Consider the following 23,492-nt stretch of genomic DNA (forward strand, 5'->3'; position numbering starts at 1 on the left):
ATGGAGCGAATGCAGGCTGCGCAGCTATCCCAGAAGCCAGAACAGCAAGAGGGATTGCTGCTTTCACTGCGCAGCGATCCCTCTTGCTGTTCTGGCTTCTGAGATTCAGAATATATTTTTTTTCTTGTTTTTCTCCTCCAAAAACTAGGTGCGTCTTGTGGTTTGGTGCGTCTTATAGAGCGAAAAATACGGTAATTATTATTACTGACCTGGAACCTTGACAAATATAGGAGGAAATGTTGAGTTTTGAAAGCAGTCTTTTAGACAATTTATTAATAATTCTATTGCTGTTTGGTTCCTGCTTTATAGTGGAAATATGTGTTGTTTCAAAATCAAATTGTGAACTTCTACATCAAGGCTTGCAACAGTGGTGCCTGCCAACACTAGCCTAGCAGCTAGACCTAAACAAATTTGCTTGGAAGTAAATCCTACTGAGTTTCATACTTTGATGATCAAAGTAAAAAAAAAAAATTCAGGCCGTAACATCAAAACAAAGTGAACAGAGCTTGAGTGACAAGCCATGTGTCTTTTTTTTTTTAAGTTGTATAACTTGACCTAAAACATTCTGCCAAAGGAATAGATTTCTCAACTCACAGTGGAATGGGTTTCTTTCTTGCAATAAACCAAGAGCATGTCTCAACATGGAGCAAATAGCTGTACACTTACAACAGGCTGCAAGACGGGTTGAGTTTAATGCCTCATCTTAACACATTGGTACCATTAAAGTGATATTAAACCATTACTTTTCATATGTCTTCATTTCAGCACTCAGCTGAATTCTTGTAACCCAGTCTGAAGTAGATAAGAATAATACCTTTTTTGTCAACGTACAACCTGTATACAGTGAAATTAACTGAGCCTCTCCCCCCAAACACTCAATCTCATTGCACTCCGTGTGCTTGTCGCACAACACACCAACCCCGAAAGTCAGTTGCACTATATTATTTTCCGTTCAGCAGCCTAACAACCTAGAACAGTAGAACTATTACTTAGCCATTGCTCAGTAATATACACTTTGTATGATCTCCAGCTGGGAATTGCATTACATCTAGCTTGTTCTGTCTCTCATGGCATCAGTCATCCATTCAACATAGCAGGGATAAATTATCTTTAATTCAGACAAGTTTATGTGGAAGGAGAGTTGTATTAGCAAGCTGCTTTGGTGAACGTATACAATGATAATGAGTTGTGATATTTGTTGTGATATTTGTGATACTGCTTAATTATAATACATTGAGACTGAATTGCTAGCCACCTTGGGCATTTTTAAATCCTGCTTTTCCATAAAAACGTAACAAATAGTTCACAGGCAGAGGGCCTTCTAGTAGTGGTGCCTACCCTGTGGAACACTCTCCCATCAGATGTCAAGAAAATAATTACACGACACCTGAAGGCCGCCCTGTATTGGGAAGTTTTTTATGCTCTAATGTTTCACTGTGGTTTTGTATTTTTAATATTTCATTGGAAGCCACCCAGAGTAGCTGGGGCAACCCAGTCTGATAGGTGGGGTACAAATAATAAAGCTGTTGTTCAAGGTACCTTGAATGCCAAGTAATTAGTAGGCTTTTATTTTTCATCTCTAAAAATATGGCATTCTGCTACTACTTCTTATTCTGTATGGCAAAAAGTAAGCCACGACAAAACTGCAACTAAACAGTTAATGCACCTCTAATAATATGTAAGATAGTCTTTTTTAGAGAATGAATGAACAAATGTTAAATAATGTTGCAGTAACAGCCGCTATATTGTGGGAATACTACTAGAATCTCCGAATACTGAAAATCAGTTTGTTCAGAGGAAAGTATCAAGAGAGACATGAAAATATCCACAATCCTATCCATGCATATGCACAAATATACTAGTTTTGGAAGTAAGACCAAGACTTTTTGACTCATACTTTTTATTTAACTGCACAGCTGGCAGAAGAACTTTGCTTGACAATTGTGGGTAACCTGATTACACCTGGTGCCAAACTGGGCCTGGCACTTCAGCAGAATGAAGAAAAACAAAAATGGAGTATTAATCCAGATGGGAGGATTTACAGAAAGATGAAACCAAACTTAGTATTAGATATTAAAGGTAAGAACTTCCCGGCTGTAAGTTATAAACAACTCTGAATTAGTATTTAGTGAAAATGAATTTCGGTAAGATAAGTGAAAGAAAGAAATGGCTTTGTGTTGTTTGTATTCAGTGTGCAATCTAAATTCCACGTTTTTCAGCCATAGTCTTCGGAAATCCTTATGATCTGGTTAATGCAGAGCAATATTTTTTAAAGGCATGCTTTCCATACTGGGTTGGGGTTGGAAGGACACAACTTTTGAGCCCTTTTAGCTAATGTGAATTGGTAGACAGAAATCACACTTTTGCTTGGGCCAGTTACTGTAAGGAGTCAAGAGCACTGTTTGCATTAAACAACTGCTGAAAACCAAACCACCTTGCATCGATTTGTGATGCTTTTTAAAGAATCTATATAGACTTCAGTTTAATAATAAAGTTTTTATTATTAGTTTTAATAACTGGATTCAGAGATTATTGTCTTTTCTGAACACTTGAGCAGTTTAATCTGTAGATGGCATAGGTATAGTGTCAATTTTTGTAGAGAGTTGAGGATTTACTGTTTTATCATAAGCCATGTAGTAAATCTGCTTTTTCTCTGAAAAACTGCATAGGCTTAATATCAAAGTACAAAATCATTCTGGACAGACATATTGCCCCAAATAAGTTCGGCAAGCTTTGTTATTTACATCAGAGCAGTTTAGTGTTAATATTCGGTTAGTAAAGTTAATATTTACTGAGTTCCAGTCATACTAATGTCAGGATCTTTAGTTTAATAGAAAAACAAGGGGCCAGTGGCAACTCAGAGAGGAAAAGAATAGCATTTGTCAGTATATTAATGCCTATTCCAGTTTGTGAGCTGATACGAAGCTTGTACATTCTAAGTGTGTGTTATGTTGCCCTCTTGAGGCTGCAGTTAGAACTGACACTAAAAGATAGATGGACTTTTTCTTTAACAAACAAAACTTGATCCACTTGTTCACTACTAGCTACTGCAAAAAACCATCTTGAGTAATTTATAAAATAACCAAAACTGTTCCAATAGTTTCTACCACATGATGTTCCACAGCTCATACTTTTCCAGACAAGTTTCTTGCCAATGGAAATCTACAATACAACATTTGGAGAAAGCAGTATTGTTTTTATCATTGATGTGTAAATTAAATGCCAAATTTGTTGTCGTTTAGTCATGTCCATGGGATCACGAAGAGTTGGATGATGTCCTGCAGTCTACTTTGAGAATGCCAATTTACATTTTGTTAGTTAAATAGCATTCCTTTGCGGGTAACAGAGCTAGTCATTTTGAGTAGTAAGCATCCTCTCGTAAAAGTCCCCTTGATCAGTTGTGAACATGATAGATAATTTTGAGACCATAGAGGTGAGATGCAAGGATTTCAGAGTAGATACTCAAAAGATATACAAGCATTAATGATTATCAACATAGGCAAATGCCTGTTTAAAATTTAATAACACAATTATCATATGATATATACACAGTCTAAACTCTAGTATGATCAGCCACGTTTTCAGGGCATGGTCTCACGTTAACGCAATGCAACAGTCTAAATAGATGCAACATTATAACACTAGAATGGACCTTTTCTGCATTGGCTCCCCCTTTGCAGAATGCTCTCCTCAGGGAGGCTTGCCCAGCACCTTCATTACAAATCTTTAGGCACCAAGTGAAAATATTCAGTCTTTGGCTGATAGAACAATCTATGGCCTTTTAAATGTTCCTGGGATTTTTTTTGGTTGTTATGTTATGCATTTTTTGTTTTTATTGTGTTTTATGTTGTAAGCTGCCCTGTGAACTTTGGATGAAAGGCAGTATATAAATTTAATAAATAATGACAATAGTATGGTTTGGTTGAAAACCATGGGGAATGGCCTGAAAAGCCTGTCTATGCCACCTTGAAGTTCTATCTTGGAAGACAGGTAGGATGTAAATGTAGCAAAAAACAACCACCCTACATTTCCCCATAAAACCTTTTTCTGTGGAATAATAGAGCAAGAATGCTTTAAAAAAAAAAAAAAAAAAGGAGGATCCACTTAAAAGCACCATCAATGGAAGCCTTGAACAATAGGGTTTCCTCCCTCTCTGCTGCCCCCTCAAACTGGCTCAGTGGGGTTGGGAAAACTCCCAGAATGGAGAGGAGGCGGGATCATTCCATCTGGCATGTTGAAATGTTTTCACAGATGCAACATCCATCAAAGCGTGATGCTGAATTCCTTGAGATTTATCCCAGTGGACCCAGTCAAACCAAAGTCATGACTCACCTTCTATGCAACAAGTTAGGACTTTGATCATAGCTATCTCAGACTAAGCTCATAGTTCCTGGTTATTAAAGAAATGGATTTATGTGTAAGCCTCTTACAGTAGGGAATATCTGCTAGATAAGTAAACGCATAGCATTATACTTCATAGATTGGGCACATCTTAGACTGAGGATTAGAATTTCCGATAACCAGTAAGTCATGTATACCAGGTTGCAAGATAAATTTGCATGGCAGCTAGGGTGCAGGGAAGCAAATGTTGTCTTGAGAGGAGACTGCACAGAAACAAGAATGCCTTCCTGCAGGAAGACAACAAGTAGAGGAATTGGGGGGATTCAGTGATGCATCAAAGATCTGTTTTCGCTCACAAATGCTATACTGAAACTATTGTTTAATTTTAGGGGGGCAGCACTATGATCAAAACCACCTCGTTCTCAGTGCAGCCAGCAAAGACAGGCCAACACAGTGCTGGGAACCACTGGTCGTATAAATGGCACAGGCTAAGAATCAGTTCCATCAACTTTATGAAGACTGGCAGAAAACAGGACATTGGAGCAGTCTTCACAGTAATTTTTAAAAACAATGAACTGAATTTGAGTGAGTGAGTGAATGCTGTTTGTACCCTTGGATTAAGGCCGAGAGACCTACCCCCTTTCCTATTTGTTATTCAAAGGTTAAAACATATTGCAAGCAGTTATTATACATTATTGATAAGTTACTCATTCAGAATACATTTTAATCTGGTATTTTAAATTATTTACAAAGACTTGTTTTATTCTCCTTGGCTTCATGCTGAAACAGAATTTACATTTTTGCACTGGAATTTTTTTTACTGAAAATTTGCCTGCAGCTATTCTGTTTGGACCAAATATAATGTACCGTTTACTCATAAAATGAACCCAATCAAATCAGGCAATTTTTAAAATGGAGTTACAGCATTATAGTCAAATGTATTAAAGTACACTCTTAAGCCTGTGGTTATACTTTTGTATCAAAGAAAATGCATATTCCATAAACATTTGCTGCCAGATAGAATAGGTTGCCAAATAAGCTGCTCAGTTCCTTAAAAATTTGCATGTCTGCCTTACTTTATACAACATGGGACTCATCCAGACATCTGCTTGTCTCACCACTTTCCCATAGCCAATAATTTACCACTGAATTGGAGTAAATGTCACTCATATTTTCTGATTCAGTGCTAAAGTGTGGGTTTTCCCAGGGGGGGCAGTGGGGCAAACAGAAAACCCATCAAAGTATGGGACAAGCAGAAGTCTGAATGAGCCCTTAGTAACTCTTTGTTAAAGGTCAAAATGTACCACTTTTGAAATGCAAGAGGAAATACTATTCCATGAAAACTGGCTTTGCTAGCATAGTAATTCTCTCTTTTCAAGCAGCTGCACCACCAACAACTGTTTGCTTCCCAACTTCTGTGCCCTAAAATTTCTTGGATGAAAATTGTTGCCTAAATTTTCATGTTAGTTTTATACTACTGAAAATGTATTCAGAGTTATTTCAGTGTTAAGCTCTTTACTTCTGTACCCTGCTTTACAACCCATCCTGTTTGTTTCCCATCTTAGCATGTAGTGGGCAGACATTGCTGCATTTGAAAACCCACAGCAATAGCTTGTGTGATTAAGTACAAATTTTATCTGAATTCCACAATAATCCAAATTGTTCCCTGAAAAACACTAACCCCATACTGTTCAGGTGAAAAACAGTCTAGAGGAGTTACAGCCATTCTATAAAGTAGTCCCAGCAAAATGTCTACCTCTATGCTAAGGTGGGAACATTTTGAATTCCTTGAGTATTCAACTACAGGAAAACTCGCATGTTAGAGGCAGTCATGGAGAAGCTTGCATTCTCATGACAAATATAATAGATGCTTGGTACCTAGGCATCTCTAGCAAACCAAAGCACTTTTCCAAAAGAAAACAGAAATAGGTTTTATATATAGAAACTTAAGATAGCTCTTAAAGTACTACTCTTTCCTAGTGTGAAGATTATTCTGTTATTTCTATTAATACTCTTTCTTAGTGTGAAGATTATTCTGTTATTTCTATTACTATTTCTTAGTGTGAAGATTATTCTGTTATTTCTATTACTACTCTTTCTTAGTGTGAAGATTATTCTGTTATTTCTATTACTACTCTTTCTTAGTGTGAAGATTATTCTGTTATTTCTATTACTACTCTTTCTTAGTGTGAAGATTATTCTTAGTGTGAAGATTATTCTGTTATTTCTATTACTACTCTTTCTTAGTGTGAAGATTATTCTGTTATTTCTATTACTACTCTTTCTTAGTGTGAAGATTATTCTTAGTGTGAAGATTATTCTGTTATTTCTATTACTACTCTTTCTTAGTGTGAAGATTATTCTGTTATTTCTATTACTACTCTTTCTTAGTGTGAAGATTATTCTGTTATTTCTATTACTACTCTTTCTTAGTGTGAAGATTATTCTTAGTGTGCAGATTATTCTGTTATTTCTATTACTACTCTTTCTTAGTGTGAAGATTATTCTGTTATTTCTATTACTACTCTTTCTTAGTGTGAAGATTATTCTGTTATTTCTATTACTACTCTTTCTTAGTGTGAAGATTATTCTGTTATTTCTATTACTACTCTTTCTTAGTGTGAAGATTATTCTTAGTGTGCAGATTATTCTGTTATTTCTATTACTACTCTTTCTTAGTGTGAAGATTATTCTGTTATTTCTATTACTTTGATCTTGAATGTTCTGATGCAAACCACTTAATACTATTGCTACTTGCACACCTGGGATGCTCTGTCAAGTGTCCTGAAAAGCTGTTAGGATTTTCAAATTCTGCACTGACTTGGTTAGAGAACACTATTTTTGTTAATTTGTTTATTAGGAAATTAGCACACTTCCACTTCAATCTGCTGTACAAATTATTGCTTTTGGTTAAAATATTTCTAGTGTTCTTGATAAGAAGCTGCTGCTTATTTCTTTGAAACTTGGTTTTAAGGTGTGTTACTTAAAAATAAACATTTTTCTGTGCCCCAAACATATTTTACAAATAAATATTATTCTGATGAATTCTATTGTGTATGTTTACAAACAGCTCCAAGTTCTGGCAATAGGGATGAAGACCGGGAATAGACTGCTGATAAAAATAGCATATTACAGCCGTTCTCTACAGGGCCAATAAGTTATTGTGAGTCTGTGCGTGGCACAAAATGGAGCATAGAGGGATAATTATGGATGCAGGATTAGCAAAAGTCTTTCAGCTATCATGAAGCAGTCGGTATTAGCTTCATGAGATATGGCTATAAAAACTGAAAAGACTTGCCTCCAGTGTGGGGGGAAAGAGGATAGACCTATTACACTTTTCTCACAGTGATTCTGCACATACACAAGTGATTGACAGTTCATACACTGTTGATGCCAAGGGTATCTACAGAAGGAAAGCATTAATGTGAATCCTTATCCAAAACAAAAAGCTTTTTAAATATCCCTTTCCATACACCTTAAGGGTTTTCCAGCCTGTCTTCAATAAGTTTTATGAAAACGTTACATTTTTTGCTTCCCAAAGACTGCATTTAATGACCATGTTTCATGGTGTCATAACAAAAAATCATTTCAAAATAAGAATTCTATTGCTGCTGCAGTAACAGAGCATTAACCTCTAGATATTAGTAGCTTACCAAAATAGATACTAAAGAAATTTCACAGAAATCAGAGTACCTAGACAGAAAATATTTATTTATCTGTTACATTAATCACCGTTTTTCCACGTGCATGCCCTTCTTCCATCTTCTGGAAGGCCTTGGGAACATCAGAAAAGGAGAAAACTTGATCAATAACTGGATGTATCTGCAGGGGGGTGGAAATACATTGTTATTCTAATGGTTTGTATACAGCACAACAGCACAAACCCACAACAAAAATATTAGTATATAGCGTTAAAAGATAGTAGCAAACATTTTCAGTTTGCTTGAAACTAGCCTGCTTCCCCTACAGATTGTGCACCACTGTAGCTATGCATCTCAATAGGACTAAATATTATACCTCTGCAGAAATAAAGCATTTCTCAAGAAAGAGAATGCAGGTTTTCCTTTCAATATTGTACCCTTATTGGTACAAAAGCAATCAATTATAGGGGAAGATCATGAAGATCTAGAAAAGGGCAAAACACATGATCGGGTGTATCATTTTTAACTAAATGAAAAACAAAAGCTGCAGATATTTTTAGTGATGCCCCACACACTTCAAGCAGTTATTTATCTGGAGTAGATGAAGCCAAACACTTTGTAAAACACATGCACAATATAAACAGCCCTTTGATTCCAGGTTTATCTGCTCTTTCTTCCAATATTTTGGAAGAAGAAAATGGGAGGGGAGCAAGAAGGAAGGACCCAACATTTAGAACAGTAATCCCCCCCCCATAAGTGTATTATCTCTGTTTTGTCGAAAAGCGTATCCTGGCACCATCTAATTATACACATAACTACAAGGCTTTAAAAAACAACAGAAAACTTTTGTGTCAGCACCCCAGTACTTCATTTCTCTCCTACAGGTGGACCATATGACCTTTATACAGAGTCATACCATTGGTCTATCTAGCTCAGTATTGTCCACAGTGGCTAGCATCAGCTCTCCTGGAGTTCAGAAACAAGTTTCCCCAGCCCTATCTAAAGATGCTGGGAAATGAGTGGATTCTTCTGCAGACACAGCAGATGCTCCACAACGAGCTACGACCCTTCCCTTCTATAGGTGGACTTTTAATAAGCATTGGCACTTTAAAAAAATACTTTAAGAGTATATTTTGGGGGGAGCAATTCAAATAAATGTCCTAATGAACTGCACCACCACCACTGGAAGGCAATAAAATGTTCACTGATCACAACTGACCCTGGCACCCACAGATTCAGTGGCAGAGTGGATGACCCCAACAGGCGCATGAGTTGGTCAGGATTCTCCCTCATGTGGAGAAGCTCTAAACATGTAAGCTGGTGCACATAGAGGGCTCCATCACACTCTTTACCAAATGGGTGGGCTGCCATGAATGCTCAGGATTAGCAATACAAAACCCACTGCAAGTCTTCTGTCTCCCAGCTGCCACTGCCTTAATGCAGACTACAATCAAATCTGCAAGTGATCTTCACAATTGAAGCTAATGAGTTCTTCCATTAAAACAAGCCTCGCAGCTCAGAAAAAAAGTGAAATAGGATAATGAGGAACATACAGTAATTCCACACACAATTGCTCAAATCAATAGAACATGAATCATAGAATCATAGAATCATAGAGTTGGAAGAGACCACAAGGGCCATCGAGTCCAACCCCCTGCCAAGCAGGAAACGCCATCAGAGTACTCCTGACATATGGTCGTCAAGCCTCTGCTTAAAGACCTCCAAAGAAGGAGACTCCACCACACTCCTTGGCAGCAAATTCCACTGTCCAACAGCTCTTACTGTCAGGAAGTTCTTCCTAATGTTTAGGTGGAATCTTTTTTCTTGTAGTTTGGAACCATTGCTCCGTGTCCGCTTCTCTGGAGCAGCAGAAAACAACCTTTCTCCCTCCTCTATGTGACATCCTTTTATATATTTGAACATGGCTATCATATCACCCCTTAACCTCCTCTTCTCCAGGCTAAACATGCGCAGCTCCTTTAGTCGTTCCTCATAAGGCATCGTTTCCAGGCCTTTGACCATTTTGGTTGCCCTCCTCTGGACACGTTCCAGTTTGTCAGTGTCCTTCTTGAACTGTGGTGCCCAGAACTGGACACAGTACTCCAGGTGAGGTCTGACCAGAGCAGAATACAGTGGCACTATTACTTCCCTTGATCTAGATGCTATACTCCTATTGATGCAGCCCAGAATTGCATTGGCTTTTTTAGCTGCCGCGTCACACTGTTGGCTCATGTCAAGTTTGTGGTCAACCAAGACTCCTAGATCCTTTTCACATGTACTGCTCTCAAGCCAGGTGTCACCCATCTTGTATTTGTGCCTCTCATTTTTTTTTGCCCAAGTGCAATACTTTACATTTCTCCCTGTTAAAATTCATCTTGTTTGTTTTGGCCCAGTTCCCTAATCTGTCAAGGTCGTTTTGAAGTGTGATCCTGTCCTCTGGGGTGTTAGCCACTCCTCCCAGTTTGGTGTCATCTGCAAATTTGATCAGGATGCCCTTGAGTCCATCATCCAAGTCGTTGATAAAGATGTTGAATAAGACCGGGCCCAAGACAGAACCCTGTGGCACCCCACTAGTCACTCTTCTCCAGGATGAAGAGGAACCATTGATGAGCACCCTTTGGGTTCGGTCAGTCAGCCAGTTACAAATCCACTGAGTGGTAGCATAGTCAAGTCCGCATTTTACCAGCTTCTTTACAAGAATATCATGGGGCACCTTGTCAAATGCCTTGCTGAAATCAAGGTAGACTACATCCGCTGCGTTCCCTTCATCTACCAGGCTTGTAATTCTGTCAAAAAATGAGATCAAGTTAGTCTGACATAACTTATTTTTCAGAAATCCATGCTGACTATTGGTGATCACAGCATTCCTTTCTAGGTGCTCACAGACTGTTTGCTTAATGATCTGCTCCAGAATCTTCCCTGGTATTGATGTCAGACTGACTGGGCGGTAATTATTTGGGTCCTCTCTTTTCCCCTTTTTGAAAATAGGGACATTTGCCCTCCTCCAGTCTGCCGGGACTTCGCCTGTTCTCCAGGAATTCTCAAAGATGAGTGCCAGTGGTTCTGAGATCACATCTGCCAGTTCTTTTAATACTCTTGGATGCAGTTCATCTGGCCCTGGAGACTTGAATACATCTAAACTAGCCAAGTATTCTTGTACTATCTCCTTAGTTATTCTGGGCTGTGTTTCCTCTGCTGAATCATTTGCTCCAAATTCTTCAGGTTGGGCATTGTTTTCTTTATCGGAGAAGACTGAGGCAAAGAAGGCATTGAGGAGTTCAGCCCTTTCGGTATCCCCTGTTTGCATTTCACCATCTTCTCCTCTGAGCGACCCCACTGTTTCTTTGTTCTTCCTTTTGCTACGAACATACCCATAAAAGCCTTTTTTGTTGCTTTTAACCTCTCTAGCAAGCCTGAGTTCATTCTGTGCTTTAGCTTTTCTGACTTTGTGTCTACACGTGCTGGCTATTTGTTTGAATTCCTCTTTGGTGGTTTCCCCCCTTTTCCATTTTTTGTACACATCCTTTTTTAATCTTAACTCAGTTAAAAGTTCTTTAGATAGGCACCCTGTCTTCTTTAGGCACCTTCCATGTTTCCGTCTCATTGGTATTGCCTGAAGTTGTGCTTTTACTATCTCCCTCTTAAACTCCCAGCCATCATGAACTCCCTTTCCTTTTAGTATTACTGTCCATGGGATCTCACCCAGCACTTCCCTAAGTTTTATGAAGTCGGCTTTCTTAAAGTCAAGAAATTGAGTCCTAGTATGCTTGGCTGCTCCTTTCCGCTGTATAGTAAACTTCAGAAGAGCATGATCACTCGCGCCTAATGATCCTTCCACTTCTACCCCACTAACCAGGTCATCGACATTGGTTAGGACCAGATCTAAAATGGCTGTTCCTCTTGTTGCTTCTCCCACTTTCTGGACAATGAAGTTGTCTGCAAGGCCAGTGAGGAATCTGTTTGACCTTATGCTCTTGGCTGAGTTTGACATCCAGCAAATATCCGGGTAATTGAAGTCCCCCTTTACTACTATCTCCCTTCCTTTTGCATGCTTGGCCATCTGTTCCAGGAAGGCATCATCTATGTCCTCCGTTTGGCTTGGGGATCTATAGTAAACTCCCACAATGAGGTCCCTGTTATTCTTCTCTCCCTTAATTTTGACCCAAATGCTCTCACTTTGGCTTTGAGGTTCTAAATCTTGGATCTCTTCACAGGTATACACATCCCTGACATATAACGCCACTCCTCCTCCTTTCTTGTCTGGTCTGTTTCTCTGAAATAGATTGTATCCCTCCATTATTACATTCCAGTCGTGGGACTTATCCCACCAGGTTTCAGTGATGCCTATTATGTCATATTTAGTTTGCTGTACCAAGAGCTCAAGCTCATCTTGTTTATTACCCATGCTTTGCGCATTAGTGTACAGACATTGAAGTCCATTAATCATTCCCCCGTGTCTCTTATTTAAGGATTTTTTCCTCCCATCACTAGGTCTGCGTGCTGTTTGCTCCATTCGGTCTATGACATTTGGACTCCTACCTTCAGGAGCACTGTCTCCCTCCCCCACATTAGTCAGTTTAAAGCCCTCCTGATGAGGTTTCTGAGATTTTTGGCAAAATCATTCCGTCCAACCGTTGTGAGGTGCAGCCCATCGCTTGCCAGAAGTCCATCTTCAAGAAACTGCTGTCCGTGATCTAAGAATCCAAACCGTTCCTGTTTACACCATTTGCGAAGCCAGCTGTTCACTTCCACTATTTTTCTCTCTCTCCCTGGGCCACGTCGTTCAACTGGGAGGACAGATGAGATGACAATTTGTGCATTTAATTACTTCAATTTCCTGCCCAGAGCCTCATAGTCTCTTTTGATCTTCTGGAGGCTATTGCTTGCAGTGTCATTGGTTCCCACATGAACCAAGAGGAAGGGGTATTTGTCAGTGGGTTTTATGATTCCTTGCAGTCGTTCAGTTACATCTTGGATCTTAGCCCCGGGGAGACAGCACACTTCCCGAGACATCTTGTCAGGCCCACAGATCACTGCTTCTGTTCCCCTCAGTAGGGAATCCCCTATCACCACTACACGCCTCCTCTTAGGTTTGGTTGGGATTCTTCCGTGAGCTGTCCGTTCCAAGGTCGCCTGCACGTTCCCTGAGGACTGACTTTGCTTCTCGTCTTCATATACCTGATCGACTGTAATGAGGGAGAGATCCTCAAACGGAGTCTGCTCTTCGTCTTGCATGCTAGGGGAGAGGACCTCAAAGCGATTGTGTATTTCTAAACAATAAGAGCGAACCCTGGGCTTCCTACTTCTTTGAATCACGCTTCTCCATATATCTGGCTCCTGTGTTGGTGAACTAGCCTCCTTTTCAGGGAAGTCCCCTGTCTCCTCCTTGGTGGAGATGGTGTGCTCTGTTGCTTCCAAGAAGAGCTCCAGCTCTCTAATTCTTTGGAGGGTAGCTACACGTTCCTCCAGTTGCTGGACTTTGTCTTTTAAGAGGGCAATCAACATGCAATTGCTGCAGGTAAAGCTGCCTGCAACCTTTGGCAAGATGGCAAACATTGTGCAGGAACCGCAGGCGACTGCAGCTGTTCCCTCACTCTCCATCTTGAGAATGTGTTGTTGGGGGTGGCTACAGCGGTCCTCCATCATAAGAAGCGTGCAGACAGGACAAATAACTCCCCCCCCCCAAAAAAACCCTAGGTCTCTCAATGAGACTCTCAATCTCAGGGTTGTGGGTTAATGTCCCACATTGGGCAAAAGATTTCTGCATTGCAGGGGATTGGGCTTGATGGCCCTGTGGTCTCTTCCAACTCTGCAGGTCTATGAATGAATATCTATCACACACACCATTTTGGAAAAATAGCTTGTGGTTCAGAGGACTAATCTCTAGGGGGCACAATCTTACTATTCCATGAAGTCTACAGCACTCTTTAAAAACAAGGCAAGAGAAGTAGTGTAGTTGGAAAGACCCTTGAATTTAAACTAAGATCATTTTTGAAGGCTGCTGCAAAAGGCTGAAAACTCATACACTACATTGTTGCAGACATCTGGTCTGACAGGCTTGTTGACCCTCAGCAATGCAAAAAAGCGACATGAACACTACAACTGATGATCACAGCAATCTGGCGCATTAAACACTTTATCTGGCCAGCTGATCCCGACCCATTGTTTCAATAAACCTGAAAAGGGCTGACCATGTACCCAGCACAATATGTCATTCAGTGTTTACTGCAATCAACCTGACTAAGACAAATATTTCTTCCTGTGCATAGGCGGGCAAGTCAGACAAATGCATTCAGCAAGTGATGACGTGATAGTAAGTGGAGATTAACTAGGCAATGAAAACACTATCTGTTTACAACTATGCATCAGCCCCCTGGCCACAGAACACTTGTTTGTTCAAAGGAGAGAGATTAAAATCATGAAGTCTGGGGAGGGAAGGGATTACATACACCAATATAGAACTGCCAGCCTGAAAAAAAGAAGTGAAATTATTGAGCCTGAGTTCCAGTTACACGTATCTTTTGGTTGTCCATTCATGATAACAGTGACCTGTGAAGTATTCTCCCATGTACTAACAGTGCACTCGATCTGCAGAGTGTGAATCTTTATACAGCTAACACGGCACCATTCGTGCACAAGAGAGAGGGAAATGGCAAGCTTTGCAGGATCTCAAAGCTTTGCAGAAGGCCAAAAGACAAATCTGAATACAAAACATGAGGGGAAGAGGTGTGGGTAGGAAAGAAATCCAAACAAGAAATCCAAATAGTGAGGACTGTCCATACTCAGTGGGCATGGAATACTGACTGGCTGTTGGAGTGGGGGAATGGATTGGAGTCTCAGAAGGGGCATAGCTGGCTGGCCAGCTTCCTGAAATTTAACTCAAGTAGCTAGGACTACAACACTACCAAGGGAAAGAGCCAAAGGAGTCATTCCATTAGCAGAAGATGGCTTGGATCCAATGGAGGATTCAGAAAATGGAAGTGGGGAAAGGCAGTTCTCAAGTCTTGGAAATAACCCCACAAAATAAACTAAGCTGCAAACAAAACTAAACAAAGAGCTAGCTAGGATGTTTCTGCAGAGGAAGAGGCTTCCCTTTTCAATACCTATGATCAGTGAGAGAGCCCTCTTCCCCTTCTTTGCCAGAAAAGTGTCGCAGTTTCATAGATTTGCAACATAAATCAGAAACTGAATAAGGCACTTAATCCAAACCAGTGGGGTAAGGGGTGCATGTAGGGTTAGGGAGAGCGCTTGTCTATGGCCACCTACTGAGTTCATGCCTGAGGGTATATTTCAACCACAGACTTCGCAGGTGACACCCCTAGCTATTCAGTAAGGTAAGCTGCAGTAGAGATCTACCCCCAGATTTCACACGATGACAAGAGGCATAAAAGCAAGATGACTCACAGTTGGCAACGTGAAGGCCCAAGTGTCCTCAGAACAGAACAAGGCTACATATTCATTGATTTTATTATTATTATTAGCATGGGAGCCTGCCCAGACTACTGACTTTAAATTAACGCTTGTCAAAGGAGGCAACCCCATCCAAGTGTGGTAGGAAAGGGGGCGGAAATGCACAAAGGCTCTGCAGCAAGCAAGGTGGGCGTTTTCAAAGCTCTCTTGTACTTGCGAAGGCAGGCCCCGAGGCCTGCTGAAAGAAAGATGTAGCTCAACATTGGCAAGTATGCTGTGAGAAGCTGGCAGGAGGTCCAACTCAATAACACAATGGATCAGATGACACAAGCATGGCCCAGAAAATCTTTATGAAGTTGGATACAAGCAGTGGCATTCATTGCTAGTCCTACTCAGAAGAAGATAATGGCCAGAACTAACATAGGTTCATTAATTACAAGGCAACTGCTCCAAGCAGGGCTTAGTTGAATGCAACTCAGTGGCATATATTTTATCCTGGTGTTTAAAAAATACGCTTATATTCCTACCCATCCAGGCAAATACCTCATTCACAGGTTAAATCACTACTTTCTGAAGTCAATGAGCAACCCAAGAAGCAGAAGTCTATTCTTTCTAATACACCACCACTCCCAGTATTTTTTCCATGGCATGGAAAGGCATTCAAACTGGCATCTTGCCCCTTCCAATGGGAAAGGCCTACTTTCCAGGGAAGCAGGAAGGCAGTGGAGATACTTTCCAGGCTCTTCACCATTTGCTTCATTAGCTGTATTTGACCAGATTTAGATCAATGGTGAGCCACATGCAGTCCTCAGCCTAATTTTATGTGAGTAACAAGAAGGGAGAAAGGGGCTGGCAGAGAGATAAAAGGGGGTGCTCCAGCCCCACCCACTGCCAGTGTGCAAAAGGATACCATTATAAAAAGGCTCCCCATTTTTGCCTTAAAGATGAACGAAGTGTGAGAGCAGACCTCTCAGATGTATCTCATTTTTCTGCCTTCACTACTCCAGAAGAATCTTGCTTTTTATGCAGGACATCCCTTCCTGCCTCACTTTATCTACTTCATAATTATTACTCCTCTGGGATGCAAAATGCAATGTCTGCCCCTTTCCCAGATCCCTAAAGTCAGCACCAAATTCTCACTGAGCTGTTGTTGGGACAAGCTGACTACGGCAGAAAACATACCAAGCGTACATCTGTTTCCACCACTAAATAAAACCACAGCTTATGAAAGTGTGCATTCATAAGAATACACAACAAGAGATGCCCCAATTCCAGAAAGAAATCATTATTCACAATGCAACATTTGGAAACGTTCTCTGAACTTTTGTGAGAAGGTAACGGACAGAACCCCAGTTTTAATCAGTCTTGTTCTAGATGCCTTCCATGCTTTAATAATCTGCCAATTTAGTTCCACTGACTCCACTGGGCAGGTTTTTAAACAAAATGCAAAACCCAGAAGTAATGCTTGGCACAAGCCTTTGCAAGCAATTGCCAGTAAGCTTGTAAGTTAGAATTTGGAAAACGCTTTGCTTATCTCATTTTTCGCCCTGCCCTATTAGGTTTACAGATTCCTGTAAGTACAGCTTTACCGATGTATACAGGCAAAACCAGAACAATGGAATAAATGTATGTACATCAAAAATATTGGCTCAGCATTGTTTACAGGGATCTACAGGAAGCTAAAGCAAATGAGGAAAGCATAAAAGCCCTGAGAAGGAAAACTTTGGCATTAAGGATTTCTCTCTGAACAGAGAGAATGAGAGGGTAAGCAAACATTTATCCTTCTTTGTAAACCTTATGACAAAAGAAGCCCCAAGCCATCCACAAACACACAATGGGAATTTTCAATAGCATTAGCCTTCACCTGCTCAGAGACTTATGCAGATGACTTAGTGCTATGCCCTTCCTCTCCTCCATACGAAGAGTTCTTCCCAAGCATGAAGCAAGGGGTGACCCAGGAGGAATGGGGCATCCCCAATACATCATGTGGCTACGTAGAAGTGCTTGTCAGTTCTGTCTAGGCCAAAGACGTCTTTGCTATCACCACCTGAAAGAGGCCACTGAATCTTGCTATTATGAGAAGCATCCCTGCGCCAGCTTTTTCTTATTTGCTGCAGGAGAGAAGGCTGGAATGTGAAAGAGCAAGTGATATGAACAGAGCAAAAAGGTCACATTTACTCCATGTATGCAGCAAACAAAACTGAGTCAATATGCATAATACTCGAAGCTGGGGTAGCCCAGTAGCTAAGAAACTGAGCTTAAGAAGTCCCTGGTTCAAATTTTGGAACAATTAGGCCAGCCACTATCTCTCAGCCTCCCTTCCAAAATACAAGGGATAATGATGCCAGATTACCTTACAGCAGCCTTCCACAACCTGCAGTCGCTAATGGGATCTACAGTCAAATAACACTGGAGTTATTTTCCAGTGTTCAGGTGCACCAGCCAGTTGCCTAGACAGTTAAGGCTACAGCATGTTATGTGCTGCATGTATTGTAAGCATCTATCTTCACAGATTTAAATGATTATGCTCCAGCAGACTGGAAGGCAGTCCTAACCTCCAGGCACACTTCTTTTTTTGTAAGCTGATACGCTATATAGATAAACAACAACAACAACAACACAGAAGCTCCTATTAGGACTCTCAACATGGCAGCTCCACAGCCAAATCATTGAACTTGCTAAAATTTTCTTCCTTAGTTACAAAAGAAGCATTTGAACCCAAACGGCACATGGTTTATAGCAGATAATGGGAAGTAAAACTAGCAATTCAGACATACCTTTCCTGCATCAACGAGATCAGCTATTTCGTCCAGATAAGGGCCGCTTGGTGCAAAAAATGCCCACCGGTAATGAACCCCTTTACAAAGATGCTGTAACAGACAGCAAGCACAAGTTTAGATCATGACTGACATTAAAGAGCAGGTGAAAAAACAGCACACTGGAAAGCAATTGCTCACATACAGCAAATGGGTAGGAAGCTAAAGCATTTGATTTAGTTAACAGACCTTGAAAGTTTTTGAACCGAACGTCATTCCAGTCCGTAACATGCCATCCGCTACACCAAGCCTGTCCATGTTGACCAAGAAGGGTGTTATCAAGGAGACATAGGTGGCTCCTGACCATTTTTTGAGGAAATCAGGAGCCCATTTTTCAGTAGAGCCACCAACATTATCCAAGATAAAATCAAACCTAGGGAGATAAAACAGGAAGAAAATGAATTGGAACAATTTCCTTTCTCTCCCAAAGAACACACCATGTCCCGGTCATGATGGTATCAATCAATTACATAACAACTTGAGGAAAGCTATCTAAGCAAAAGCTTTCATGTGCAAATGCTTTACATTACATGCACATGTCTTTATATGTAAATCATTAATAGTCTGGGCAGGGCAATTCGAGCCCCCAGAGTTAGGATGTGGTGGGTTCCCTGTATGTCTCCACCTGCAGGTCTCCCACCATAAGATCCTGCTGTGCTCACAGTGTGAATTTCTGACAGGCTCCTGCTGGTGATCTTCCTGCTGGTGGAAAACCCCCAAACCGGGTGGAATAGGAGAGGGCAGAGCTATGTGTTTGCGGGAGGGGAATTATTGGTTTGTTTTGGTTCTTTTTTTCATTACGTGCTTTGTGTTCTTATGTTGTATTTTTATGTTGTGAACTGACCTGTGATCTTCGGATGAAGGGCAATATACAAATTTAATTAATAATAATAATGTTGGTCACGGAGCCACTGGATCCTAAGTGAGTCCAGCAGTCAGAGAGGGACCGAATCCTGACCCGGCAAAGCAAATACCACCTTCTGTCCTGGCTGGTGTGAGCAGCAGGGCTTCGGATACAGTGATGGCTCCACCTCTGGATTCTACCCAGTTGCTCCCTGTAAGGATTGCTCACTAAGTTACCAGCGCAGAAGGCTCAGGTGCAGGCAACCTGCTTAAACCCACCCAAAAATTGAACAGCCAACTTGGGGTTGTGCACATTCACCATGCACACCCATGATTTAGCCCATACATACAGCGGTAACGTTTTCAGCTGTTCTTCCACACTTCCAGATTTGTAGTCGATCACATCATCTGCTCCGAGACGTTTCACGAGTTCACTGGCATCTTGGGAACAAACTGCTGTCACATGAGCACCCCAGGCTTTCATTAGCTGAATGAGAAGACACAGTACAAAAAGAATGCAGCAGCTGACGAGACTTGCTTTCAGCAGATTGCACACAACTACCGCCCTTCTCTAACTCAAATTTGTATTTCTTCTCAACAGCGCCAGACTTACGGCACCTTAAGCAAGGACAAAATTCCCCCACCCCTTATATTTATTTTCACAGTAATTCATTTTGGTACAGCTGGGATTGTATGGATCTTCTCAGTAGGTACCTGTGTAAATTATAAGATGATTAGTATTATTAGTGTTATTAATCATCATAGAATCATAGAATTGTAAAGTTGGAAGGAGATTCCAAGGGTCATCTAATCCAACCCCCTATGAATTATTATTATTATTATTATTATTATTATTATTATTATTATTATCACCACCATCATCATTTGCATGGCCGCCCCCCACTCAGCACCCCATGGAGTAGAACTGCCCACACACCCCTAAATCTGGCGCTGCTTATCAATGGCAAGCTGTTCTGTGCAAGAAAGGAGGCACTTTCTGACAGTAAGATCTATTTGAGAGTGGAGCAGACTCCCTCAGGAGGTGTTAAACTCTCCTTCATTGGAGGATTTTAAGCACAGGGTGAATGGCTATCTGATTTGGATACTTTAGATGAGATTCCAGTGCTGCAGGGGGTGGGACTAGGTGACCCTTGGGATCACTTCCAACTCTACAGTTCTAGGAAAAAGACACCCAACCAGCCACTGCTGGGACTATCTTGTGTCCTCTGCCTGCCTCCTGCTCCTGAATCTGGTTACAGTGGTACCTCGGATTACAAACACCTAAGGTTGCAAACACTTCGGGTTACAGACTCCGCTAACCTGGAAGTAGTACCTTGGGTTAAGAACTTTACCTCAGGATGAGAACAGAAATTGCACGGCGGCAGCGGGAGGCCCCATTAGCTCAGGTTAAGAACAGTTTCAGGTTAAGAGCAAACCTCTGGAACGAATTAAGTTCTTCACCAGAGGTACCACTGTACTTCCATCTGGTAGTAAGATGGCCAAACTTGAGAGTCAGGAGCTGTCAGATTCTGTTCTGAGGGAGCTGGGTCCATAACCGCCTGATGCCTTTCAAGTGAGAAGGCTCACCTGGTTTCACCTGTGGCGTTTTTACATTAAGAACAAAGAAAGAGCTTTCTTGGATCAGACCACCAAATCCATCTAAGTTTAAATGTTTCTGACAAAAGACCACAAAGCAGGTTGTAACAATAACTGCCCTCCCCAGTTTGTTCTTAAGAACTAAGGCTGGTATCCAACAAATGCGTCCCACTTGCACAATGGAACTCCCTGAGTACTCACCAAATTTCCTCTGGAGGGTTACTGTCCCCCAGACCCTCATTTTTCCTACCCAAATAAAAAGCTCAGTTTGACTTTCAGAATTTAGTTTCGTTGCAATATACAGACAGATGGTACTCATATTTTATACCTAGATACTTTTAAATCACATTTTTAAAAATGTCAGCTCTGGAAGGAGATTCTATTTGATATTTTAATTGCATGTAATTCAATATTGCATAAAAGACTGCTTTTCTGTGATTTCCAAAGAGTGGAATGGGGCCCCTCTAAGGCAACACAGAGTAGATCAGCAAAGGGCAAAATCTACCACAGGACTTTCAAGGGATCTTTAGGAACTAGAAAGGACCAATATATACAACAGATTTCAAGCTGAATTCAAAACCTTGGTGGTTTGGGAACAGGGCTGCCTGTCCCCATATGTGCCTGTGATACAGTAAAATTCTCATCAGAGGGCCTTATCTGGCTTCCTCAACCATCCGAGAGATAGCAGGTAGCCTTTTTAGTGGAAGCACTCTAACGGAACCCAAGTGTCATCATTGCATTTCCACTTTCTAGGGCCTTTATCTAGGTCTGATCTGTTTTATCTTGGGTGTGCGCCAGTCACAAAATTAAGTTCAGATCCTAATTTGGTGCTTCATGAAACCGTCAGCCTTGCCAAGTCCAGCTGAGACAGAGCAAGGGTTTTGTTTCCCCTTTCATTAACTCTTGGGAAATTAAACAAGACAATATTTTTTCCCCATTTTGAGAGAACTGAATGGGTCTTTTAAGCATAGTATCCAACAAGAGTACATTGAGCCTGCAAATAGGTCCTGGGAGATTTCTTCTCTCAGTACCTTTAACATTTGATTCTTCTTTCTTTCTTAATAATGAAAAATCTGTAACTTTTTTACACATGCAAGTGATGGACCAGGAGCAAAAATGGGTGCAGCAACAAATGCTAATTTACTCACAAATCCATCTCCACCTTTCATCTATGCAAGCAAGAAGCATTGTCACAGTTCAAAAACACATTCTAGATAGGAAAAAGCACTTAACTAATCAGTACTGTTATCTCACCATTCCAAGATTATGAGGGGTGGGGGTGGGGGGTGATGTTCTTAGTCACTCATTGCAGAGAATTTTAATCTAAGCTTTCCCAAAATATCAGCCAAGGTAGTTAGTTGTAACATATTTACCTGTATAGCAAAGGTACCTATTCCACCTGCTGCACCAAAGATCAATACTCTGTGAAGCGAAAAGAATTACAGGTAATGAGGCATTTCTATACCCCAGCAATTCAAAGGTGTTAAATTGATTGTCTTGGTTGTGGAAATTTATTTCTAAATAGTTCTGCCTATATAGGGCAAAGCCAAAGGAAAAATAAAGGTAAACTGGAGGGCGATAGATAATAAATAGCTCCTAAGCTAGTTTTTAAAAATCATACTAAAGCCAAAGGAGAAACTTTTCATTTAACTATGACATTTTCTTGTGTATGACATAATGGGATTTTCCCCTTCCCTCTTGGTCCCTAGGCTCTTTAGAACCCTTTAACTTCTGAGACCACCTGAAGACACCTTACTTTCAGGTGTGCTCTCTTATCGTAAGATCTACACCAGTTCTGCTGTCACTCTCCTCTAGACTCACTAGTGATGTTACTAACCCCAGACCTTCCCCCAAAGTGCCTACTGGCTCCTTGCCTCTTCCCACTCTGGGCAAAACCCCAGCCCAAGAGCTCCTTCACCCAAACCACAACGTGTTAAGTCCAACACACTTCAACATGCACGATAATCAAGGAACCGCTCGCAGTGGTTTATACAATTTGGAAACCTATCTCACTTATTAAGTGACTGTGGCCCTCACACTGTTGTTGGACAACACATAAGCCCTGCCCATTAGTCCTGAGGGCTGGGGCTGTTGGAGCTGGGAATCCAACAGCATTTGAAGAGCCACGGGCTTCCCACCTTTGCTCTACATGAAACTCCTGCTTACAGAACAACTGGTAACTTACCTCTTATTGCTGCAATTATCCTGATTTAGCCCCCCAGCAAGGTGAATGGCAGACCATGCTGTTAAACCAGCATAAGGTAAGGAAGCTGCTTGAGTGTGGCTGAGACATCTGGGCTTTCTAGAGATCTGCAGAAAGGGAGGAAAACAGACATGTATCCAAGAACCGGAAAGATTTTGCTATTTAGTATTGTAAAAAAGAAAGGATTGCCAAGGTTCTGCAGCCCAGATGATGATGATTCAATACAAATTTCAGATGCTGAGGGACAGTTTCAGGTTGCTGCAAACACATCATTTGCCCCTACATAAACATATAAAAATGTAAGAAAAGGAAATACTTGTATAACTTAAAGAACAAACAAATCAGAACTGTATACATGTGTCTATTTTGCCACATGCACATGGCTGGTAGCTGAAATGCTGGGGAAAACAGGCAATCACACATTTTTCACACAGTACCATGCATCCTTTTCCCCCTACAGATGTGTACACATGTGAGAAACATGCCATATCTGAAGTGTTGCTTCTGCATATGGATAATCAAAATTCATAAAGACTGGAATACTATTCGACAGGGTAGCTCCAGCCTTTTGAATAAGAGGTCACCTGGTTGACTGTAGCAAGTAAGCATTACACACACACAATGGGTCCTTTCTTTCTTCAC

General features: G+C 40.9%; 2 protein-coding genes across 9 annotated transcripts in view; one reads left to right on the forward strand and one right to left on the reverse strand.

The window, feature by feature from the left end:
* The window catches only part of CRYBG1 (crystallin beta-gamma domain containing 1), a 100,582-nt gene extending 94,597 nt beyond the window's left edge, over positions 1–5,985 (forward strand). For both annotated transcript variants that reach the window (XM_081856678.1, XM_081856679.1), the window contains 2 exons: positions 1,917–2,079; positions 4,731–5,985. In XM_081856678.1, coding sequence (XP_081712804.1) covers positions 1,917–2,079; positions 4,731–4,819 — 252 coding nt within the window. In that variant the 3' untranslated portion in view covers positions 4,820–5,985. The remainder of the gene's footprint in view (positions 1–1,916; positions 2,080–4,730) is intronic.
* The window catches only part of RTN4IP1 (reticulon 4 interacting protein 1), a 112,534-nt gene that overhangs the window by 36,945 nt on the left and 52,097 nt on the right, over positions 1–23,492 (reverse strand). For 5 of the 7 annotated variants that reach the window (XM_081857236.1, XM_081857234.1, XM_081857237.1 and 2 more), the window contains 6 exons: positions 22,833–22,957; positions 22,021–22,069; positions 19,402–19,538; positions 18,398–18,581; positions 18,170–18,262; positions 8,074–8,163 (listed from right to left, as the gene is read on the reverse strand). In XM_081857236.1, the coding sequence (XP_081713362.1) occupies positions 8,074–8,163; positions 18,170–18,262; positions 18,398–18,581; positions 19,402–19,538; positions 22,021–22,069; positions 22,833–22,957 (678 nt within the window). Of the gene's footprint in view, positions 1–4,088; positions 4,629–8,031; positions 8,164–18,169; positions 18,263–18,397; positions 18,582–19,401; positions 19,539–22,020; positions 22,070–22,832; positions 22,958–23,492 lie in introns of those variants that run through there. The other 2 variants (XM_081857233.1, XM_081857235.1) reach the window with 2 other exon arrangements.

The sequence above is a fragment of the Podarcis erhardii genome, assembly GCF_964252035.2.
Source record: "Podarcis erhardii genome assembly, chromosome: 3".
Taxonomy (NCBI): Eukaryota; Metazoa; Chordata; class Lepidosauria; order Squamata; family Lacertidae; genus Podarcis; species Podarcis erhardii.